This window comes from Panthera leo, chromosome E1 (genome assembly GCF_018350215.1).
Source record: "Panthera leo isolate Ple1 chromosome E1, P.leo_Ple1_pat1.1, whole genome shotgun sequence".
In the NCBI taxonomy this organism is placed as follows: domain Eukaryota; kingdom Metazoa; phylum Chordata; class Mammalia; order Carnivora; family Felidae; genus Panthera; species Panthera leo.
In genome coordinates, this window is record NC_056692.1 from 17370566 (window position 1) to 17396072 (window position 25507).

General features: G+C 39.3%; 2 protein-coding genes across 7 annotated transcripts in view; one reads left to right on the forward strand and one right to left on the reverse strand.

Annotated features, from left to right (window-relative positions):
- LOC122207389 (translation initiation factor IF-2-like) overlaps positions 1-1742 on the reverse strand; it is a 73624-nt gene extending 71882 nt beyond the window's left edge. For all 5 annotated transcript variants that reach the window (XR_006196812.1, XR_006196814.1, XR_006196815.1 and 2 more), the window contains exon 1: positions 1218-1742. Coding sequence is in view for 1 of the 5 variants with exons in the window: in XM_042917525.1 (XP_042773459.1) it covers positions 1218-1665 (448 nt within the window). In the remaining 4 variants the exon portion in view is untranslated. The remainder of the gene's footprint in view (positions 1-1217) is intronic.
- Positions 319-25507, forward strand: NUFIP2 (nuclear FMR1 interacting protein 2). Of its 2 annotated transcripts, none has more exons than XM_042917523.1 (4): positions 319-776; positions 5992-7716; positions 20209-20241; positions 22386-25507. In XM_042917523.1, the coding sequence occupies exons 1-4, from the start codon at positions 461-463 to the stop codon at positions 22436-22438; spliced, it is 2127 nt and encodes a 708-aa protein (XP_042773457.1). In that variant the 5' UTR covers positions 319-460; the 3' UTR covers positions 22439-25507. The 2 variants fall into 2 exon arrangements, with proteins under 2 accessions (XP_042773457.1, XP_042773458.1); XM_042917524.1 differs by lacking the exon at positions 319-776 and adding an exon at positions 4755-5001.

A 25507-nucleotide genomic window follows, 5' to 3' on the forward strand; every position in this document is an offset into this window, starting at 1 on the left:
ATTCCAGGAGCTGCAAAACCAACAGATGACTCCCAGAGCCAGTGGAATTGCCAGTGGAATCGCCAGTGGAATCTGCTACACTCGACGTGAGTTTGCTTGCGGGCGAGGAGTGTAGAAAGTGCTGTTCGCAGAATGCGCGGTGAAGGAGAGAAAGCGACAGAAGAGAGAGCCATAGTGCTGACGTTGAAAGCCCGGCCCTGTGAGGTTGCACAGGGTAAGTGGCGTTGGCCAGGAGGCAGTGGCGAAGGGGAAGGAAAGAGGATTTGGGCTAGGGGCGGGGCCTGCGGCGCAGCCTGTCTCCTGATTGCTGGAGCGCCGCTGCCAATCTCGCAGAATCGCTCGGTTAACCAGTGCGCTGGCTAGACGCGCTCAGATATACTGAGTGTGCCCTGAGAAGCAGTCTCAGATCCTGACGGTGCAGCAGCCCGCAGCCTCAGCCAGGGAGTCCCAGCCGCTTTCAATGGAGGAGAAGCCCGGCCAGCCACAGCCTCAGCACCATCACAGCCACCACCATCCGCACCATCACCCCCAGCAGCAGCAGCAGCAGCAGCAGCAGCAGCAGCAACAGCAGCAGCAGCAACAGCAGCCGCACCACCACCACCATTATTATTTCTACAACCACAGCCACAACCACCATCACCACCACCATCACCAGCAGCCTCACCAGTACCTGCAGCATGGAGCCGAGGGCAGCCCCAAGGCCCAGCCAAAGGCGCTGAAACATGAGCAGAAACACGCCCTCCAGCAGCACCAGGAAACGCCGAAGAAGAAAACAGGTCTGGGAGGGAGGACGAGTGGGGGAAGGGGAATGGGGGTGGGGGGTAGAGAAGATGGGGGTGGGGCTGGATCTGGAAAGCGCGGACGCGGTCGGAGTGTGTGTGTGTGTGTGTGTGTGTGTGTGTATGTCTGTGCCCTGCGGGTCTGGGGAAGCCCCCTTCCATTCTCCCAAAGCCCGAGCCAGGCCGCGGGGTTTGCAGCGCCCTCTCCTTCCCCTCAGCATGGGAGAGGCCCAACCAGGCCAGTATGACCTTCCCGGCCCCCGCCCGGGCCAGAGGGAGACCCGGAGGGTCGGCCTTGGAAATCTGTCCTCATTATTCCTTTCTCGTTTACCTTCGTGAGGCCCCGGAGGAACCTAAATTTGGTGGCCCTGAGTTGGGGTGAACATAGCTCCCCCCCCCCCCCAAAAAGCCTTCGGGGTGTTTCTCAAGAAGGCCTACCTAATTCCGACTCGGGTGGTGTCGCGAGACCCTTTTGCAGGCGGCGAGGCGAGGGTAGGTGGGCAGAGTTGAGGAAGTGTCCTCCCTCACCCGCCACCCCAAGCCCACCTGTGGCCTTGGGGTTCCCCGTCTGGGGGGGGTGGCCGGGACCCCCCGTTTCTTGGGTTATTTCCACCTCTAGACGCCCCTTTTGGGCACCGGATCCGGCAGTGTGCCCTCGCGCCTCCTCCCGAGGCCGGCGCCCCGGGCCCGCTCCCCCCAGAGCCGGCGCGGCTGGAATGTTCTCTCCTCCTCGCGGGGCCGCTTCCTGTCCGCCATGTTGGAAGCCGATTCCTGTCACCGACTCCGGCCCACTGAAGAGCGGAGGGGGAAGGGTGTCGAGGGGCGCTCGGCGCGGCGGAGCTGGGGGGCTCGGGATCCCCACCGGCGGTCGCCTTGCCCCCCGCATTGCGGGGGCGCAGTCGCCCCCGGCCCGCGGCCGCCCCTCCCCCCGCCGCCGGCCGGGTTGTGTAACCCGGTGGCGGCCGCGCGGCCCCGGGCGGGTCCCTGGGGTGAGGGGCGGGGGCGGTTGGGGTGGGGGAGGGAAGCGGCCACGAGGGGAGCGGCCTGCACCGGGCCCCGCGCGCCGGCGGCCGCGTTTCCCGCTCCCGGTGCGGCGGGAGGCGCGGGCGGTCCGGGCGGGGAGCCGGCCTCGAAGTGGAGCCGCGGGAGGAGGAGGCCGCGGGCGGTGTCCGCGGCGCTTCGTGGGGCAGGAGGGCTGGGGGTGGGGTGGGGGGGGATACATTTTGGGTAGAGGCGGTGCCTGAAGGCCGGGTGGGGTACCCAGCGGGAACCAGGCTCCCCGGTCACGAGTTTCTCTGCCACAGGAACCTCGTCTCCTGCCAGGTTCGCTCACGACTCCGCCTCTCAGGCTTTCACTTGGGCCCTTTCCTTCTAGCAGCTCATTTTTACAAAAAAAAGAAAAAAAAAAAAAAAAGGCTTGTTCCGGCTGCCTCCAGCCCCCCAGCATTTACCCTCTGGGCTTAAGTAGTGCTTTCAGGGAGAGCGATTAGGAAAATGATTGGATGGGGGAAGAGGGCGAGGTGTTTTTTGACCCCTATTTCTTGTCCTTAAGGAAGAACCGCGGTGGCCCATCCATGAGGTTGGTTCACTACCATCTTGTCTCGGACGAGGCTTTTTTTCCATGTTAAGAGGAAAGGTGTTTTTCTATTTTTAAACTGATACCGAACCCCAAATGCTTGGTTCTAACAAATGTTAAATTGAGGGTGAAAGTCATTTTAGAAAACATCTGAGAAGAAATGAACTTAAAAGTTTGTAGCCAGGCAGATTTTTACCAAATTGAAGGTTCTTTATAAAAATGAAGGGAGTAATAAGAAAATGGATGTTAAACCCAGGCTATCAAATTTAATACAAGCAGTTACTGAGAGCTGGAGGAAAATTGCTTTAATTTAAAGACTGAAATTGGAATATCAGACTTTCCACTTTGGGGGGGGTAGGGACTGATGATGGCGTGCTGTAGCAATGAACACGTAAATATATTCAGTATTTAATCTTAACGGATTTGGAACAGTTTAAAAACTATTAGAAAGTGTACAACACTAAATCTTTTAACTCTAGGTCTTTTTCAACTTAGAGATAAGAAAATCTTACTTTATTATCGTTGCTTGGAAGATCAAACAGTATTACTGTTCAGATTCGAAAATTTTATTTTGTTGTCTCTATGTATAGAAGCAGCCCCTGAACCATTCAAGGTGGCATCCTTCAAATCAGTAGGTCTTGTCCTGGAAGAGAATAAAGAGGGGAAACTGGGCTTAGCAGTTTTGAGAGAATGTAAACAATTTGGGATGAACAGTTTTTTATGTGTGGCCCGGTCACAATACTGTTGCTTCAACATGTATGATGCTAATTTACTAAGAAAACTTAGGAGGGTTTTTGAAATGTATCTGTTGTATGTTGAAGTGGGCTTTTAGGACCCATTACCCACAAACCTATAAAGAGGAACCTGTTTTCTTTATCCAGAAGAGGGCGCAAGAGAGGGCCAAATGTGTTCAGTAATTTCGGTTTCTAATCCAAAAGCGAGATTTATCAGGACTCAAGTTTTGCACAGTCCATTTGAAGTAGTATTAGCATGGCAAACCTAAATAATAAAAGTGCAAAGAGCCCTGTGATTTCTCTCAGTAATTCTGTGGTGGTCGCATTTTTCTTAAAGACCTAAGTTTTAAAAAGAATGTCTCTGGTACACTTTTTGCATACCAACAAAGTTGCCATGGAAAAAATTTTAAGTAGTTAAATGAAAAAATGTTTTTTTGTTATTAAAACTTGGGAGTATAGTGGCTCTGAGCTGTTACAAAATTGGTGATTTCTGATATCGGAGCCACTAAATACTAGTAATTTTAGGAAAGAATATCCTGGTTCACTTAAAAATCTTGGCTTTGGTCCAAGTCAGTTTGGACATTGAATTTTTTTGTGTTTAAGACTGTTTACTTACCTTTGAGAAAGTTATGACTAATGGGCTCGAGAGTACAAAACTTTGTTTAGCTTGTTAGCATGTTAAATGGTATGTTTTTCTTTTTGGTCTAGAGTTGTATACAGGTAAACTTGTATATGTTAACGTTGAGAGCTCCTGTTCAGGAACTTGCTGCTTCCCTAAAGAAAAAAGAACCTTTCAGAAAACATCCTACCTAAACAGATTTCTTCTTTAGTAGTTTCTTTCTTCAGTAGTTGCGTGGTTAGAATTTTTCCACCAAAAGTTTGACTTGATTGACTGTCAAAGCTCTTTCAGCAGCCATTCTATTCTATTCTATTCTATTCTATTCTATTCTATTCTATTCTATTCTATTCGGCGGGGTGGGGGTGTCTGGGTGACTCAGTCAGTTGAGTGTCCGACTCTTAATTTCAGCTTGGGTCAGGATCTCAGGGTTGTGGGATCAGCCCCTCATGGGGGCTCCACACTGAGGGTGGAACCTGCTTAAGATTCTCTCTTTCCCTTGCCCAACTCCACCATGCGAGCGTTTGCTCTCTTGCGCATGCTCCCTGTCTCTAAAACAAATTTTAAAACAAAATTATTTTATGGTACAAGTTTTGTATGGTTCAGACTTAGGAATGATTATGCCTTAAGTATATTTTCTTGAATTATTTTCTGAAAGTTAATACAGTGGAATAAAATGCCTTTATTTGTTCATTTTTAGTGTCCTTTCTCTGATACAAAATGAATGCCTTAAAATTAATAGTAAATCCTGTTGTGAGTCTTCCTAGACTATGTTCTGTTCCATGTCACATTCTTTTGAAGCAGTGATTCTGAAACAAACAAAAAAAAATCTTAGATTCCTTATGCTTTTTTTCCCTTTATTTTCAAATTTACGTTTATTTATTTTGAAAGTGAGAGAAAGAGCACACAGGGTGCAAGCACAAGCCGGGGAGGAACAGAGAGAGGAAGAGAGAGAATCCCAAGCAGGCTCCTTGCTCAGTGCAGAGCCCAACTTGGGGCTTGAATTCACAAATTGTGAGCTCATGACCTGAGCTGAAACCAAGAGTCAGACACTAAACTGACTGAGCCACCCAGGCGCCCCTAGATCCCTTATGCTTTTAAAATGCACAAAGAGCTTTTATGGGTTATATCTATACCAAATTGGGAATTAAAACAAAATTTCAAAATAAGACTATACAAGGTCACATGCCTTTTAGCCTTCATAGGCTAAAGGACCACAAGGATGAACGAAAGTGACAAATGTAAATTAACTTCGTCTTATTGGACACCCTTCTGAAAGCTGCCTTAAATGAATGTGTATGTATCCTATTTATCTGTTTCTAATGACTTCAAAATGCTTTTGGGAACATTTCATAAAAAGGTAGATAAGTAATATCTCTATTTTACTGGTAGGGAAATGGGAATGGTTGTTACCAATTGAATAATGTAGAGTGATGAACTGTTTATGGCAGTTGAAGGTCTTAAATTACGCTTGAACACGTAGCAGTTTTTAAATTAGATACCATTCATTGTAGTTTTGTTGGTAATTATTACAGCATCACTTGTGTAGGAAGTATTACTTAGTGATAGAAAACCATGTTCCAGGCTGACTGGAGTTCAGGTTTCCAGTTATCTGACTTAGGCAAGTTAATTTTTCTGAGAGTTTTTTTACCCAGATGTAAAATGAAGAAAATATATCTTAGAGGAGTTAGAAGTTGGTACATAGGTGGTCTAGTTTCATACATTAACAGTATGATCTAATGTCTGGGAATTGTCAAAATAGATTCAAGACTACTTTAGAAAAAGTTCACAATTGTTAGATTTTTGTTCAGCAGAATGCAGTAGAAACTGCTTGTGGTGACTGCCAGTCATTTGTGGTTTCATAGAAAGGGATTCTTTAATTTCCCTGAAATACATACAGTTACTGTATCAGTATAACTTGATTTGTGCCCAGAGGGTAGCTCTGATGTTAATTGTAAAGGAATTTTTATAGCAGCCTTGTGAGAACAGTGGGGAAGTTGATTTTGTTAGGTGAGAGATATTATGGCATACTGCTTAAGAGGTCTTGTTCTTTCTGACCTCAGACTTCGGTTTGAATCCCAGCTGCTTCAGTCTCTTGCTTGGCAGACTTCTAATCGGTAATATGGGGTGACAAGTGTTCTCCTGGTTGTGAAATAATGAAGATAGTAAAGCTAATGCTCATAGCATAGTGTCTAGCACATAGTAAATAGTCTTTAAATGTCAGGTAGTACTGTAATTTATGTTTTGTAATTGTAAATCAAAACCTTTCTTTTTCCCCTTTTCTAGGCTATGGTGAACTAAATGGTAATGCTGGAGAAAGAGAAATATCTTTAAAGAGCCTGGGTTCTGATGAAGCTACCAACCCTATTTCCAGGGTCCTCAATGGCAACCAACAAATTGTAGACACTAATCTGAAGCAGACTGTAAAGGCCAACACCTTTGGGAAAGCAGGAATTAAAACCAGGAATTTCATTCAGAAGAACAGTATGGACAAAAAGAATGGGAAGTCTTACGAAAATAAATCTGGAGAGAACCAGTCTGTAGAGAAGACCGATACTGTAGCAATTCCAAATGGTGTTGTAACAAATAATTCTGGCTATATTACTAATGGTTATATGGGCAAAGGAGCAGATAATGATGGTAGTGGATCTGAGAGCGGATATACCACTCCTAAAAAAAGGAAAGCTAGGCGCAATAGTGCCAAGGGATGTGAAAACCTTAATTTAGTGCAGGACAAAATAATGCAACAAGAGACCAGTGTCCCAACCTTAAAACAGGGACTTGAAACTTTCAAGCCTGACTACAGTGAACAAAAGGGAAATCGAGTAGATAGTTCGAAGCCCATTTGGAAGTATGAAACTGGGCCTGGAGGAACAAATCGAGGAAAACCTGCTGTGGGTGATATGCTGCGGAAAAGCTCTGATCTTAAACCCGGTGTGAGCGGCAAGAAGTTTGATGATCGGCCCAAAGGAAAACACGCTTCTGCTGTTACCTCCAAAGAGGACTCTTGGACCCTATTTAAACCACCCCCAGTTTTTCCAGTGGACAATAGCAGTGCTAAAATAGTTCCTAAAATAAGTTATGCAAGCAAAGTTAAGGAAAACCTCAACAAAACTGTACAGAACTCTTCTGTGTCACCATCTTCATCTTCATCCTCTTCGTCATCTGCTGGGGAAACTCAGACCCAGTCTTCAAGTCGGTTATCCCAGGTCCCAATGTCAGCGCTGAAATCTGTTACTTCGGCCAACTTTTCTAATGGGCCTGTTTTAGCAGGGACTGATGCGAGTGTGTATTCTCCAGGGGGTCAGCCACTGTTAACTACTGCTGCTAATACTCTAACACCCATCTCTTCTGGGACTGATTCAGTTCTCCAGGACATGAGTCTGACTTCAGCAGCTGTTGAACAAATTAAATCTAGCCTTTTCATCTATCCTTCAAATATGCAAACTGTGCTGTTGAGCACAGCACAAGTGGATCTACCCTCTCAGACAGATCAGCAAAACCTGGGGGATATCTTCCAGAATCAGTGGGGTTTATCTTTTATAAATGAGCCCAGTGCTGGCCCTGAGACTGTTATTGGGAAGTCATCAGATCATAAAGTGATGGAGGTGACATTTCAAGGGGAATATCCTGCCACTTTGGTTTCACAGGGTGCTGAAATAATCCCCTCAGGAACTGAGCATCCTGTGTTTCCCAAGGCTTATGAGCTGGAAAAACGGACTAGTCCTCAAGTTCTGGGTAGCATTTTAAAATCTGGGACTACTAATGAGAGTGGAGCCTTATCCTTGGAACCCAGTCATATAGGTGATCTGCAAAAAGCAGACACCAGTAGTCAAGGTGCTTTAGTGTTTCTCTCAAAGGACTATGAGATAGAAAATCAAAATCCTCTGGCGTCTCCTACGAACACTTTGTTAGGCTCCGCCAAAGAACAGAGATACCAGAGAGGCCTAGAAAGAAATGATAGCTGGGGTTCTTTTGACCTGAGGGCTGCTATTGTATATCACACTAAAGGTAACTCATTTGTTCCTATATGAAGATTCTTACTGCTCAATTTAGTATATACATTTATAAGCTATTGTGTTAAAGGTGCATTTTGGAAATTACTATGAGATTCTTTAAGACTTTTAGAACTAAATTAAGAATAACCATGGATAAGCAGTTGATAAACTATTCAGGGTCTTTGGAAACAGTACTATTTAGAAGGAATGTTCACTTTTTCGACTTAAAACATTTCTTTTCATATTTACAAGTATAGTTGACTTCCTACCTGTTTCAAATAGTGAAGAGGAATGGGGTGGTGCCTAAAGGGAGGACGTTATATTTTCTCTTGTTATTTTTAAAACTTCTTTGAACAGATGTTCCCTCTTTTTTGCTTTTTATATCCTACACTTCTTTATTAGTCAGCTCATTTGATACTTCTAATTTGTGTAAAATGAGGAGGAGTCCAAAAAGATGGAGTGTCAAACTATTTTTTCTGGGTGCTGAATGGGAACTAGAAAATAATTTAGACAACTGCAGTGGCAAGCCCAATGAGCATTGTAGGAACCAGGCTCTTGGGGTCTGTACTTTTCATAGCCCCAAAGCCTATGTTAAGAAAGGAATCCGGTATCTTTCAAGTTCCATGCGAATACGTTTTTTAGAATATGGTTTATTTGTATCTTAAAGATTTGCTGTATGGTATAACTTCTTTAAATCCCTACAGCAAATAATGAGGTTTAATGAATGATGTTTAAAACCTCAGTGTATTGGGAACACTTCCATCTCTCCCTCTTCTAATAGAAATCTATACCCCACGCGTGCAGACACACACCTAATACATGCTGCACATTCCGATTTTTAACAGTGGCTCATTTAGGCAGTGACTTGGAACTGCAGGGAAGGGGCAGCATATCAGCTAAGTGGAGATGAGGTAATTCCCATATTTTCCCTGGAAGAATCACTGCCTCAGAGATGAATAACAAAGCTATTTATGTGACTTTTAAGCAAATTACCTCTCTTCATACCTTTCCTTATCTGCAAACTGGAAGACATTTAGTAAAATGAACAGATGTACTTTTTCTGTTTTTCTTCCTTTAAAAAATGGGAGTAAATAGTAGTATTGCCTTGTGGCAGTTTAGGGGCAGAAATCCTGGCAGATGAAATTACCTGTCTTAACTTTTTTCTCCAGCACTGCTGTTTGGAAGTAAATGAGTTAAACAGGAAATGGATGTTTTTAGGAAAGTTAAGGCAAAACAATTGCTGAGTTTCTTAAGACTTGTGGTTAATTATAAGTTAAATCCTGCTGGGGAAGTTGGTGTTTTTGGTGTTATTTTCCGTGCCATCTGCCCTCCAGAGACCATTGGGAAATTTTACCTGTGTATTTTATACTGGTGGTCATTGTGTGAACCTGAGAGGATATCTGGTTATGTTCTTCCACAACATGCGAAAAATTCTGGGACAGGTTCCCTTAAATGGTTGGCTGGTGGTTTTATATAGATTTTTATTGTGAAGGATTGCAGGCCTTTTTAAATGGGAAGTTAATTTCTATTTATTACTAGGTATTCTGTGTGCGTTTTCCCTATAGATGGGCTAACTAGATGTGAAATCAGTGGTATTTAGATAAGCTAAATGCCTCAACGTGGATGCAGTTTATATTTAGTTTTGTTGGCATTACTAAAATACTTGCTTTAGTTGAGTGCATCAATTTGACTTTTATATTTGGATATTGAAATTAAATTGATATTGATTGCCCAGCCTCCCCCCAACCCCCAACAAATAATGTTCAGTTCAGTTAGGTCCCAAAGTGGCAGGTTCTTTGAATTACTGCCAAATGTGGATGGTTCATTAGGTCATTAATTTCTCTTTTCTTTGAATTTGTTTTAAATCACAACCTTTTGAAGATCTGAAGATCTTTTTCATAAGTGAAGGCTGGCTTATTATATTTAAGTTGTCTTAAACTCTAAAGGAGGTAATAATCAGTTGGGCTTATTGGAATATCCTTTAAAAGGGCCACCTGTATTTTCTTGTACCTTCAGTGTAGTATTTTCTTTAAATGTTCAGAAGTAATCTCTTGGTTAAAGTTAAGCTTAGAAATGGAAGTTCTCTGCATACTTCCCAACTTCAAAAATAAGTCCTTCAATTTTATTTGGAAATAGGTAAGAACGTGCTTGGTATCAGTTCTGTAGGAATACTGCATTTTTTAGGTTAAACATTATTTGCAGCCTTAGAAGTACTGCAGATTTTTAAAAAATCTGTTCAGTATAATTGAGGAGATGAAAAAAAGATACAATGAGGCATAAAAAAGGGATTGATGAGAATTCTAGTTCTTGGGATTTTTCTTTTACCTTTTGACACGTTATGGTGTAAAGTTTTAAGAAACAAGAGGGTTAATCTTTCTATTACCTGGGGGAATAGTGTACCATTACATATTAGTATTAATATTGACTGTGAGATGTAGGTCCTATTTTCTTTTGATTTCAAGTGGCACTTAAGAGGCAAACTTTAAAGTGATACCTTTTTAAGTTGATTATGAAAAAAATTATATTCTAAGTTTTAAATTGATTATAAAAGATTTATATTCTAAAGTGGAACCTGTAACGAACCCCAGTGGACTCCTCATCCAGCCTGAACATTTAAATAGCATTGTCATTCTTGTTTCACCTATCTACGTTCACACTTCTTTTGGTAGGAGTTTCAAAAACAAATTCCCGGTATCCTAACATTTTGCTAGTTGACACTTTAGTTATGTTAGAGTGATGGCTTTTAATGCACATACCCAAGACATAGAACATGTCTAACATTAGACCCTAACTTTTTGAGGTGAATCTTTGATTTTGAAATAATCATTTGAAGTTATTGATTTGAAAAAGTCATTTGAAGCCAAGTCTGTTGAAATAAGGTAGGTTGATGTGAGTTGTGTGTTTGGTCAAAGTGTTCGTTTAAACGGGTTGATTTACCATGCCTAATACTGCACTGAAGGTTATCAAGCATTCAAAAAGCATTTATTTGTGTGTGTGTGTGTGTGTGTGTGTGTGTGTGTGTGTGTGTATTTATGTTAACATCTTGCTATTTTGGAATATTCATTAAAAAATAATTTGAGGGTCGTCTGGGTGGCTCACTGGGTTAAGTGTCTGACTCTTGGTTTCGGCTCAGGTCATGATCTCGCTTTTCCTGAGTTCAAGATCTGTGTTGGGCTCTGGTCTGTCAGTGCAGAGCCTGCTTGGGATTCTCTCCCACTCTCTTTGCCCTTCCCCTGCTCGTGCTTGCTCTTTCTCTCAAAATAAATAAACTTTAAAAAAAAAAGATAATTTGATAGGTAAATTATACCCAGCATATAGAGATGCGAGGGAGATGAATATGGTAAGATATAATTCTTGATAGTTGAGGTGAGTTAACATCAAAGTTATCTAGTATAAAATATCCCTGAGGTAACACTAAGCTACTACATGAAATTTAAAAAATTTATTTCTCTGTTACTTCCATAGGTTATTGGCATAAATTATTTGATTCACTAGATCTAGGCTACACCCTGGAATAAAAATGTATTTTAACTCTAGGTGGTTCTAATTGCCTGCTAGGATTGGGAACTCCTGAGTCTAGAGAGCTTTCCTCAGCTTAATCCTTTTTTTCTTTTCTCTGCCACAGTTGTGCAGTAATAATTTGTGTGTGTGTGTGTGTGTTTTCCTTTCCCTTAAGATGTACTTATTATAGGCAAAGTACTTTGCTTAGTTGAGGAAGATTTTGACAGGGTGAGTCTTTTTCTTTGAAGAGCTTAAGTAGAGGAGAAAACAATACACAAGTTTATAAGGCAAGATTTGAGTGTCATGGATATAAATAACTGGAAGCTTTTTTTTTTTTTTTAACGTTTATTTATTTTTGAGACAGAGAGAGACAGAGCATGAACGGGGGAGGGTCAGAGAGAGGGAGACACAGAATCTGAAACAGGCTCCAGGCTGTCAGCACAGAGCCCGACGTGGGGCTTGAACTCACAGACCGCGAGATCATGACCTGAGCCGAAGTCGGCCGCTTAACCGACTGAGCCACCCAGGCGCCCCTACTAGAAGCTTTCAACGGAGGGAGAATTTCTAATGGAATAAAGGTGGGAAGAGTAAGTGCAGGCAGGGTATGTTTTCATTGACGCAGCATCATTTAAACTGGGTTTTGATGGGTGGGGAAATGCAAAGAAGAGGAAGATAATAGATAAGTTGGAGAACCTGAGTAGATGTAAATGTTGGAAGGGATCCGCTTTGGATGTGGTGAGGAAATATAAAAGAGAAGGAAGGTAAGTTGCTGCCAGATCATCAGATCAGTCTGGAGGCAGTGGGGGAGCTGCTCAATATCAGTGATAGGCTGGTGAGATGGAAGTAACTTAAACACAGGGATTTTAACACTGCTATTCCCAGTTCCTGTGTACCTGAAAAGATCAGTTGCATTTTTAAGCCTGGGTTTCCTAATTTATAAGTATATCAGTCTTTGTTTTATTCTATCAGATTGTACTACAGTGTTTCAGAAATTGAGTTGAGGGGCACCTGGGTGGCTCAGTGGGTTAAGCATCCGACTCTCAGGTCATGATCTCACGGGTTCATGAGTTTGAGCCTTGCCCTGGAGTCCTTGCTGATAGCACAGAGCCTGCTTGGGATTCGGTCTCTCCCTCTCTCTGCCCCTCCCCTGCTTACTCCCTTACTCTCTCAAAATAAAAAATAAACTTTAAGAAATAAAAATAAAAGTTGAGTTAGTATTAAGTAATTGACTTACAGATCTGCTTTCTGGTAGGTTATTGTGGCCAATTTGTTGGGTATATTGAAAGCCATTTTTCTGATGAACTCTTGGAATAAATAGTTCAGGCAGAGAAATGACAAAAGGTTTTCCCTTTTGTATTTGCAGTCAATGTGAATGTATTATTTACCTGAAAATACACATTTACTTTTTAAAAAGGTTTATGAAGGAAGGAACTGGTAAATACTTCTTATATGTACAGGGTGTGATGAGACAGGAGACAAGTTATGGTTAGTCCATAAAAGGGAGAGGGGAATTATGTATACAGTTTTTAGACTTTTGTTCATAGAATCTGAATACTAAATTTTCTCCTTTAAACACAATGCTGAAGAAATATTTTCACCTTTACTGCATTTTGCTCCATGATTGCTTATGGCATCACAGCTATCTTACAATTTTATTAACAATTGCCTGCAGATTTGACTTTGTTTTCAGCCCTAGTTCAATTTCCTAGATTGGGGAAGGATCCTTTTTTCCGCCCTCTCTCTAATATGGGACATATAGGAATGTTTGTAATAAGTAATTTAATATGGTTGTGAGATCCTTTCTTTTGCCAGTGACTTAACCATTTTAGTATCTATATAAGATGCTTGATTTCTCATTAAGTGTGTTTTATGAGTGTAATAATTATGAATTTACTTGGGTATTAGTCAAAAAGGTAGCTTACCAGGAATTTATGGAAGGTAAAATTTAATCCTCAGATTTTAGTAGCTTACCTCCTGAAGGTGAGGGAGGTAACCATCCATGCTATAACAGCAGAAATTGTCTATTAGTATCTTAGTAGTAGCAGTTTCATTCCGAGCAACTTGAATTTGATATTTTACCTTAAAAGTAAACTGGATTAGAATAAGTATAGCAGTAGAAATGAACAAAACCCCTCAAGCTCCAAGTTTCTAACGTATATATTTAGAGGCGGTCAAGACAGTTCTGTTTAGTCTTTAGCTCCAAATTGGGAATGTAAGATTGAAATTGATGGGGTGAAGAGTTCATTAAGCATCTCCTGAAAAGGTGATGACTTCTAACTAAGTACTTGAGTCAAATTTACTTGAAAATAAGCTGTTACCAGAGTGCCTGGCTGGTTCAGTTGGTAGAGTATGCACCTCAGTCAGTCCTTAGGGTCATGAGTTGGAGTCCCATGTTGGGAATAGAAGTTACTTAAAGTTTATTTTATTAAAAAAAATTAATGTTTATTTTTGAAAGACAGAGTGCAAACAGGGGAGGGGCAGAGAGAGGGAGACACAGAATCTGAAGCAGGCTCCAGGCTCAGTGCTATTGGCACAGAGCCTGATGTGGGGCTCAAACTTAAAAAACTGAGATCATGATCTGAGAGCTGAAGTCAACGCTTAAACAACTGAGTCACCTTGGTGCCCCTTACTTAAGTTTTTTAAACATTTATTTATTTTGAGAGATCCCATGTGAGTTGGGGAGGGGCAGAGAGAGAGGGAAAGAAAATCCCAAGCAGGCTCTCTGCTGTCAATGTGGAGGCCCAACTGACTTAGCCACCCAGGCACCTCTAAAATTTATTTTAAAAAAGAAAATAAGCTGTTAATTCTCTATGGGTATAGTCAAAATGGAAAAGGAAAGGGTGAGAAGTTTCTGGCAGCCTTCTTTGCAAAAGAATAGGGAGGTACAGTGGACTGGTTGGGAAAGGAAATCAGAAGAGCAAAAAACATGGTGGTGAGATAGCCAGTAATCATCAAAAATTGGGTAAATCTGGAATAGAAGGGGGAAAAGTAGAATTTAATAATGTCACTACCCCTGCTGAATTTTACAGAATTTGTTCTAAATGGCTTGAATAAGGATTGGAAGGCAAGATCCATAGTAAATTGATCTGGGGATATTTAATTATGGGAGTCTTCTTTTTGACCTTATATATTTTGTTTGTTTGTTTTTTTGGTGTGTGTGAGGGGGAACCTGTGCTTCTTAAAAGTAAAAATAATAATAATAAGCCTCAAGTTGGCTTTAACCCTCTTAGCTTGTCTTTTTCTTTGAAGAATTGAAAGCTGAAATTTTGACTGGACCACATGAAATGACTGTTTTTGTAGGTCACAGAAGGTTGAGTATCAGTTTCAAATGGGCCTACCTAATACTACTTTGTTCTATTATTACTTCCTGATGACTGATTTACAAGTGGTATTTCATTCAAAATCAATATTCACATATGGCACCAAGCTCTGTGCAAAGCAATCGTGTTAATTAGATGAAATAAGGATTCATGTCATTAAGGTCTAATAGGGAAACATACATGGAAAGAAATATATTACTAGTGTGATTGCTCTGTAGAAAAAATATATAAAATACACTTGGAACATAGAGAAACCCTTAAGGTGGGTGGTGGGGTCAGGGTAGGCTAGTCAAGACTCAAAAGAAATGGAACCAATTTATTGATGTACACCTGTGTCCAGTGCTAGAAATGTAATACAAGACAAACAGATTCATTCTCCCTGTAGGCAGTGAGAATCCACTGAAGTGTTTTGGTCACTTTCAGGTTTGTATTTTTATTTATTTAAAAAAAAATTTTTAATGTTTATTTATTATTGAGAGACAGAGCATGAGCATGGGTGGGGCACAGAGAAGGGGAGACACAGAATCTGAAGCAGGCTGTAGGCTCTGAGCTGTCAGCACAGAGCATGATGCAGGGCTTGAACTCATGAACTGTGAGATCATGACCTGAGCCAGTCAGTCGCTCAACCAGTTGAGCCACCCAGGCGCCCCTCAGGTTTGTATTTTTAGAGGAAAAGAATGTTAGCCATGGTGTAGAAGATAGAAGGTAAGGCCCAATTAAGGGCAAGAGAGACCTGTTAAAAGATTACACTGCAGAAATGTTCTGTAAGATACCATTGCTTGAACCAGGCAGTGACATCTGGCTAGAAAAAAAGAGGGTGACTAGAAAGTTAAGTGTCTTAACTTTGAGTAAGGATTGCAGTAGTTGAACACTCCCTCCCTAAATTCTCTAATTTGCATTTCCTTAACAACCCACTTTCCTACTTTGTACATCTTCAGCATAACCTTCCTTATATCATTCTCTTTTCCTCAAAGGTTTATGTTCTTTTGGTCTCCTTTTCATGCTACTCAAACTCCTGGGTAATCTCATCCAATTCTGCTGCTGTGTGTTAAGCTCGAAACTTCAATTGCTTTTACTCTGAGTTCAGACCATGTATATTCAGCATCACCGCTCCCAATTCTTTGTATATGAAATGGAATTCCAAACCCTGATTGTTAGGTTATATAGATCCTGTCTCTAACATATCCATTTTTTCCTTTCCATCTCTAATACAGCTGTCCTAATTTCTTCACTTTTGCAGTAACATTTACTGGGCTCTTTTTCTGTACAGTAGTCCCACCTTATCCGTGGTTTTGCTTTCCGCGGTTTCAGTTGCCCACGGTCAACTGTGGTCTGGAAGCAGATGATCCTTCTGAATCGTCAGAAGGTCAGTAGTAGTCTAATGCTACATCACAGTGCCTATTGTCATTCATCTCACTTCATCTCATCATGTAGGCATTTTTTCATCTCACATCATCACAAGAAGAATGTAAGTACAGTACAATGTTTGAGAGAGAGCCCACACTCGATATAACCTTTTTTTACAGTGTATTGTTATAATGGTTCTATTTTACTGTTAATCTCTTACTGTGCCTAATTTATAAATTAAACTTTATCATAGGCATGTGGTATGTATGTATAGGAAAAAACTTAGTATATATAGCGTGTGATACTATTTGCAGTTTTAGGCATCCACTGGAGGGGAGGGTCTTAATGTATCTCCTGCAGATAAGGGAGAGGACTACTGTATTGTCATTTCATCCATACTCTAGTTGAAACTTCAGTCATTACTAATATTTAGTACAATAATCTCAGATCTCTTCAGTGACTTCCTTCACCTATATGATTAAACAGTAAACTTTCCTTCATTTGTGCCTTTGTGCTGTCCCCCGAATAGCAGAATAGCATTTATCTGTGTGTATATCTTTCATTCTTAGTGACTTTCAGCTCTGCTCCTGAATCGTGTTTTTTCTAAATCTTTTTGTCTTAGTGACTTCAGCCTTACTAAATTAATTGTGACCACTAAAGCATAGATCAGTAAACTTTTTATGTGAGTGATCAGATAGTAAATATTTTAGGCTTTGTGAGCCATAGGGTCTCTCCTTGGAATTCTGGTTACTTGATTCTGCCTTGTACACAAAAACAGTCATGGGTAATATATAAAATGGAGGTGGCTCTCTTCCATAAAACTTTATTTGCAAAGACAGAAGTCAGTTTTGCTGACCCCCTGCTTTTAGCACACCTCATACTTTAATATCACCAAGCTTTGTCCATGCTGATGCTTCTACCTAGAAAAGTTGTATATTCTACGAAGTTTACAGAGGCAGAGCCTTTGTTTTTGCGTCTATATTCCTAGCCCCTAAATAGTACTTTTTAATCCACTTAGAATTTAGGATTTTTAGGTTATTGGACATTTATGGTAGGGAGCTCTGTAGAAAGTAATCTGCTTTAGAAAGTTGAATGTTAAATTTTCTTCAGTAACTATTTGCATAATTGGGTACTGGGATCCAACTCTAACAAAAACTGGGAAGTTAAAGACCAGGGGTGGGGAGCATTATTAAAAGTAGAAAGATTAATTACTGTGTAATGATTTTGTATAGTTGGATGTATCTTACTCTTCAACTTCTTTCTGTTGGGGTAATTAAAACAGTTACACAGAGTAACTCATTTTATATTTAGAATCTGCATTAAGACTTGTAATTTAAAAGAGGGCAAAATGTAATTTACTTCTTTCCTATATATTCTCTCTTACTAGCTTCTTGTTAGCCTTAGTAAGGTTGTTTAAGCATAGCAAGTAAACATGCAAATAGTATTTGATTTATTTCCCTTTCTTTTTGATTCATGGAAACTTGTAATTCTAATCAAGGAAATCAAGTTGCTACTTGTTATAGAAGTATTTAATATTAAATAACTAGAAGGGGAATTGCATTCATTTTTCAGTTCAACACTTAAGATAATGCTGATTTATTTCTTGGCCAGAAGCTAAGTTGGCCCATGGCTAATTTTTAGCTAGGTCATATGGCTCTTTCCTCTTCTCAAAAGGCATAATCAAATTCACTATTCCAGAGCCCTGTTTGAAGGTAATAAAACTTTCTTACCAGAAATCATTTAAAATCTGTATATTTAAAACCTAAAGCTGAATGTTCTGGTTTAAGCTAAGGAAACGTCTTCAATCCAATAAAGAAATTGGGTGACCGTAAATAGTTATTTTCATTTTTACTCTAACATTTATATGCTTGCCTTTAAAGTAGTATAGTTGTTACTGTGACAATCTTGAGTGTTGTCCCCTCCCCCCCCCCCCCCCCCAAAAAAAAAGATGGGAGGGGAAGGGGCAGGTTGAGGTTTGTGGTGGGGAAGAGAAAAGGATATTTTACAGCTTAGGGGGCTAAAATGAAAAGTTTTTGTTTTTCTAAACATACAACTAAATAATATATTTTTACATTAAGCAAACTTAACAGTGAGCATCAGGTAACCGATGCATACAGAACTTGGGGATTTATTTGTTGCAAAATGTGAGATTTCTGTACTTTCACTAAAAAATGTTTGTTGAATTAGTTTTTTTGAAGATAGGTCAACAAAGGAAAGGCTTACTTATCTTTGGACTTAAAGCTCTTCTGAGGTACAGAAATTTGTAGGATAACAGCTCTAATGACCATTTCAACTATTCCTAATTGTCTGACACTAATAGAATTAGAAATTATATTAAAGTGATAGATATGAGTGCCATGACTAGAATAGCCTTTTCTGATTTATGTTCTTTTTTCCTGATTAGATTGATTACAATTCTCTCTCCTTAGACCTAGGAGACTTTTCCTGCCAATCTTTGGATGGGCCTCTGTCCAGCGATTAAAAGCCCATAACATCCATCTAAGCTCTTGGACCAAGTGACAACTAGTGAAGTACTTCCCGGTTTTTGTTTTTATCAGGCACTTGTTGTGATACTTTGAATGCAATTTTATCTGGATAATTACTTTGATTTTTTTGAATAATTAACCTATTGGTCCAAACATCCAATTCTGATAAATTTTCAAAACTTTAAAAGTGTTTTTAGGAGTGAATACCATGAGGAGTACAGGGAAGTAGGGAGAATGTGATTTCTACCATTCTTTGCCTCCAACCATAAACATAAAATAAAAAAATAATTTTAGATTTATATACTTTTAGCCCTGGGGAGGGATTATGTTGTACCTTAACTGTAACCTATGTCCAGATATATCCTATCTTAATGAGCTTCAGTTTTATTTTTCTTTAACTGTAATTGGTCACTGATAAATTATATAGAAAACAATTACACAGAATCCAGTAATAGAGAATAAAATCACTTTTTTGTCTTTTAAAATGGTAGTTGTATGGCCATGGGAAGAGCACTTATTCTCAGTCATAGTTATAGTTCATTCTTACTACTAAGTTGTCTTTGTTTACATTGTAAATCTCTTAATAGGGTATTCCCTTTCAAAGTCCCCATTCTTAGGTGCTTGTGGTATAATAGTCATCTTCTGTCTTACGCATCAAGCCTTCAAATAAGCCATCTGTGAAGCTTTCTGGTATGCTTCCAGATACAATTTTTCTTGCTTTTTCTCTGTCACTACAGTTTGGTCATGTACATATTTTCTTTGCTGTGGGATATCAAAGTAATAAGCACCTTGTAGATAATCATATTTGAATGGAATTGGAGCAAATGAGGATTGTGTGTTACTAATAAAGGAGTATGGATTAGCATTTTGACCTTATGGGTTAAAAATAAGAGTAGGGGTAGGAGCGCCTGGGTGGCACAGTCAGTTGAGCTTTTGACTGTCGGTTTCAGCTTGGGTCATGATCTCAGGGTTTGTGAGTTCGAGCCCCGTGTTGGGCTCTGTGCTGACAGCGTGGAGCATTCTTGTGATTCTTTCTCTTCCTCTCTCTCTGTCCCCTGCTCATGCTCGCTCACTTTCTCAAATAAACTTAAAAAAAAATTAAAAAAGAAAATAAGAGTAGGTGTAGTTTGAAGAACAGAACCACTTGCCTATAGCAAAGAGTTAGGTAAAATTTTAATAAGGTGTTTTAAGCATCATACTTAATTAAATTTGGATGCTTCATTCAGAAGACTTGGGTAGCTCATTGGGTTATGATGGGTTGCCAAAAAATACTTGAGGGGCACCTAGGTGGCTCACTCGGTTAAGCATCCGACTTAAGCTCAGGTCATGATCTCATGGTTCATGGGTTCAAGCCCCGTGTTGGGCTCTGTGCTGACAGCTTGGAGCCTGGAGCCTGCTTAAGATTCTGTGTCTCCCTCTCTCTACCTCTCCCCCATTCATACTCTGTCTCTCCTTCTCTCCCCAAAATAAGTAAACATTAAAAAAATTTTTTTAACCTCATTTTTAGTAATAATGAGCTATTATAGGAAATATTTTATCTATAGAATTCTTCTGCATATCTTTGCTATTTGTGTAGACAGAATTGCTCTCTCGGTAGTTTGATTTCAGATAATTATTGACTATCTATAATCAACCCTTAAGGTAATCTGAAGAATACTTCTTGAGAATTCCAAGAGAATAAGAATGTCATGTCTGAGATTTAGCAGAACTGTGCTATTTCAACCCTACCTCTATCTCGGCAATAACCAGTCTAGATTTTTTAGGTTTAAAGTGGAAAGCATAGCTTTAAACTTTGCTCTGTAAAACTTACTGTATAAAATAATCTGCCTGTTTTTTTTTTTTTCTTTGCAGAAATGGAATCTGTTTGGAATTTGCAGAAGCAAGGTAAGAATAGTTAGGTTACCTAAAATGTTAGTACTAATGACTAACTGGGTTATGTTTGGGTGGTAATAACATGGAATAGTTCACCTACCAAGTGAATAGTCTTTGTATTTTGAGTTATTTATATCCGGGGAAACACTATAAGTGAAACAAGAATGTATGAAAATACTCTTTACTTGTTAGGTGAAGAAGCTACGTTTTTCCCTCCTCTGTGAAAGTAAGAACATAAATATTTTTAATCTAGGAAACCAACATGAATAAGTGTTTCCACTTATAGCCATTCTTTATCTGTTTTGTGTGGTAGACAAGTGGTAGCCCAAGAACTGAAATTCATGGTTCAGAAAAATACTAGCTGTCTTAGAAACCTTATTTGGGCTGTATATTCTCTGAAATAATAGATGGTTAAAAATCTTGGGGCACCTGGGTGGCTTGGTTGGGCATCCGACTTCAGCTCAGGTCACGATCTCGCGGTCCGTGAGTTCAAGCCCCGCGTTGGGCTCTGGGCTGATGGCTCAGAGCCTGGAGCCTGCTTCCGATTCTGTGTCTCCCTCTCTCTCTGCCCCTCCCCCATTCATGCTCTGTCTCAAAAATAAATAAACGTTAAAAAAAAAATCTTAAGAATAGCAAATTAGCTTCCTTTATAAACTACAAGTATAAGATGTGAATAGCAAGAAGGCAAAGGGACTGAATAATTCACATCTGGGATATTTGGAATTTTCAAAAATTTTAAATTGGTTATAATTATGTGCTTTTCCAAATATTAAAATGTGGTAGCTTTGAAATACCTGAAATAAAGTTTTAGCCTGGAGAACTAATAGCTAATACATTTGGGCTTTCAGAACCCTGTAGCTGAATTGCATCCTATTTCCCATCTACTTTGCTAGTTAATATAAATGAGAGATGTTATTATGTAAGCTAGAAAGTGGCAAGATTAAATGTAGGTTTCCCTGATTTCCCCCCAGCATTGTTCCTCCTTCCACCTCTCTCTTGTACTTAGGCCAGGTCTTTTGTCTAACACAGCTGTGGCCTGAATATAACTAGCAAGCTCTTAAATTATTTTGAGTTGCTTTCTGTGTGCTTTCTTGTTCAAATACAAGTGAAAAAAAGGTAGAACTAGAAAATACAGTCGGCAAAAGTAGACCTACCTATATTGACTGTAAGATGGCTATTAACTATTAAGAATGAGCATTCTATTCATGGCAGGATGCTAGAGCATGGCTGTTGCAGTCCTAAAAAGGATATTATATTATCTCTGCACTAAATTAGATTGACTCTTAAGCTGAAGTGAGCTTGAGATCTTTAATATTATTTTTAGGTCTTTATATACTTTTCCGTTAGGTGACATGTTTTATTGGTTTCCTAATTTTTACTAAAAGTATGTATACTTTTAAAAATTCATATGATAGGCAGAAATGGTGTGCAACAGAATCATTGCCTCTCCAGAAGAGGGTGTAGCATACAGCTAAATAATTGGAATTCAGAAGAACAGTGGAATTTTTGCCTAGACATATTCTGACTATTTTATACTTTGAACCCAGGTGATCACAGGTTTTTGCTACTGGTAAGAATAAAGACTGGTGGTTCTATGTGAAATTTGGAGGAAGGAAGAAATAAGTCATGTTTAGAACTGAACAGATAGTTTTGCCAAACTTAACCTGAAGTTTTTGGTGCTAGATACCAACTGGAACAGTTCCTTACTAGACACTCCACTATGGTTAAAATAAATTTTGGCCTCATTTTGCTAAGAACAAAAATAAGTAAATCCAAGTGTTTATTTTAGTATTAGATTATTGATGATTGAAGCTTTTTTTTTTTGTTTTTTGTTTTTTTGCTTTTTTCAAATGTACTGCTTTTATAATTGGGAGAAACACATTGAAATAACCCTTGTTAACTGAACTCAACCCCTCTCTAATCTGTAGGAGTTGAAGCCCTCACTGGTTAGAGGACCCTATTGCTGGAAATGCCAGACTATTGGGTTGTGATCATACATGTGTTACTACAAAGAAGTGGTCTTTAAATTGTTTTCATAAAAAAAAAGAGGCAGCTAAAATGATGATGGTTATTTGGAATTTGTTGTGGAACATGGGCATTTTGGGATTCCAAACCTTATATTTATTTATGTATTTATTTTTTAACCTTCCTTCCAGATCCCAAAAGGATAATCACTTACAATGAAGCCATGGATAGTCCAGATCAATGAAGGACCAGACTGCCTATTTGTAACCTTTCTGCAGCATTAGAGCCACCGTTCATGGGGGACACAAGGCTTTTATGCTCCTAGATCTTCAACGCAGCAGAGGAACCATAAGTAGAATCACAGGATAATATATACAAATATATATATATACATATATATATATAGTTATTTAAAAAAAGGCAACTGAAAGTAATTAGACTTCATAAGGAATCAAAATTTATTTCAAGAGACTACACATGGTTATTTAATCTCCGGTACTGAATAGTTTTTTGTTTTTTTTTTCTTTTTTCTTTTGTTAGTTTTTGTTTTTAAGTGTGAATGCAAGTGATTAATGAATACAGACTTATTACCAAGCGTGGTTCTAAAGTTCCTGCTGTCATCAACTTGGGCAACAAATGACCCACTGGAAAGGCAAATCCACTTAAAAGATCTCTGTATCTTGTTCTGTGACTAAAGTGATACACTAATCACGGGGAACCCAGAATGATTCAACATTTCCCCCACTCCTCCTTTGATCTTTTGGTTATACTTTGAGCCCTGCGAGAATGCTGGATAAATGCCTTGAAGTTTGCAGGGGTGTATTTTTTTTAGCGAATATGATTTGCATGTCTTGCCAGGAGTTAAGCAGCCTCTGTGGGGTGTTGGGGAAATTTTTCTTTCTTTCCTTTTATTTTTTGTGGGGTGGGGATAGGGGAGGGCATTGAAGTTCTATAATTCTGGAATAGTTGGTGGTACATAGTTCACTTGGCTTTGGTTACATATTGGACTTTAACAAGTGAAGAATCCATGAGTGTCATTTAAAGAAAAGTTACAGAACAAACAATTGGCTTTAGATATTTAATATGGAAAAATATTCCTTTGCCCATATTTTAATGTAATTGTATAAGTGGGAGCAAAAATATACTCTGCTTTTCAACTGTAGGTGCTCCAGACTTGCTCTCTGTCACTAACACTAAATGTGCTGTTTTCCTTGTTTTTCATTGAACATCGAAAGAGAAACTTCTGTACCTTTCTGTAAATTCTCTTTTAATTTCTCAGAAATATCTAAAAGGGGAAGAAAAAACTCCATGAAAACTAGAAAACTTTTCATGTTTTTAGCCAGTGAGGAGGTGATAAACCCTGCCTGCAGAAGGTGTGTTTCCATGCAAACTATACTTCTGAGCTTATTAGCTTCTAATTATATCTTAATAAATATATTTTATTACTAGAGCAAAATGGGTTTTTTAAGGAAAATAATGTGAAATTCTGGAAATTTTCTTTTGGGCAGAGAAGAGCATTAGCCCTGTCTTATCATCACATTGCCATCCTGTTGCACTGCAGCTTGTATATAGCATGCTAAAATAAATTTTTTTGTGTGTGTGCAGAAACTAAGGGTCCAATTTAAGATTGGGTGATGTTAGTGGCATAAAAACAAGTTCTCTGGCCTGACATAGCATCACATCACACACACACAGAAATTAGTATATCCATGTATGTCAAATACAGGTTAAAAAAAGCAGGGCATTTATATACAGAGAGGTGTAGTCTTCTAATAAAAGTAGACTGGATCCCCTGGGGTATTTGGGGGAGAAGGTAACTACTTTTGCTCAAACCCTTTGCTTAAGAAATGTCCAGTTTTGAGCGACTGTAGTATGGATGAGTTTTCTTGTTTTGTTGATTATTTGAGACTTTTAACAAGTAGTTTGTGAACGAAGCTGTTGGACTCAACTTAGAATAGAGAAAATATCTTTAGTCTGGATTTCTGCCCTGCTTAGATTTTAAAAGTATAAGCATGGATTGCCAATTCCACTTGATGTAAACAAAACTTTTTATACATAATATATATATATATAATAACTTATTGTATCAGTCCAGGTTCAGAAACTTGTGGTAGGCCAGTTCCAGATAGTTTCATTTCACCTGTAAACTGTATCACTTTTACTGATATTGTAATTTTCAAATGTATAATATGTTTACAGATGTGCCCTGCATTTAGTCTGCCTTGTTCCTATTTTGATTTTTGTTGAGTCTCCTGCCTGCTTGCCAAAAGCTAGGATGCTTCAGGCCCATGTACAATTGAAAGCAGAGGCATCCTTGAGCTTTAAAGCATTGAACAAACTGGAAAATGAACATACCACATACTGAAGTGAAAGAAGTCTGTGTTTTTGTGTTTTTTTTTTTAAATAAAAATTTTCAAAAAGTTATAAAAAAAAGATATAAGGTTGATTAAAGGACAAAAAAAGACTCCAGTTTGTTTTATAGGTTTTAAAGTTCTGCTGTGTGTTCAATTGCCTTGTGTAACCACTTGTCGCCTTAGGGCCAGATTCCCCTGCACCCCCCTTCTTTTTTTAAAATGTCCATTTTGCTTGCCTGGAATTTAAAAGCTCTTCTGTCTCACAACTCACAAGAAACTTTCTGGGTTTGTGACATAGAGGTTGAATGAATATATATTTAAAAAAGAAAACAAAACAGCCCCCGTCTAAATTGGGCTTTTTAATTTAGAGGCAACACTTACTTAAAAAATATCTTTAGAAATCTCTTGTTGCTTTTCTACTTCCCTTCCCATAGCCCTCAGGCCTCCATGTTTAGAGAAGCCAAAAAGAATGTATCCCTTATCTGTTTGTCCAAAGGTTTTTGAGAGTGTCACTTCTAAATGAAACAATGCAACATTTCACCCTGATTTTCTCCACTGAAATTTCCTTGATTATATGGTTAGAGATATATAGTTAGGAATGTCTCTTTCTGGGAACCCTAGTGCCCCATCATATTGTCAGTATTTTTGGGCATTGGGTAATGGATTTAATTGCCTAGGTACAAGCAGGACTTTGGGACAAATCTCCTTTGTGCTGTTTGGTAACACTTAACTCTACTTGTCGCAGTCTTTCTCCTTAGGTCCTCACACAATTCCTTACAGAGCACTTATTAAAAAAAAAAAAAAATCTTAAGAGTTGATTTGTTTTCTGATTATTTTTGTGTAAGCTTCTAAACAAACTTCAGCTGTGATTAATTTAGCACATTTAAATAACATTAATGTGTTATTGTTTGGTATACAGAATTTTCCTTCAACTCAGAGTATTAGTACTGTAGCATAAA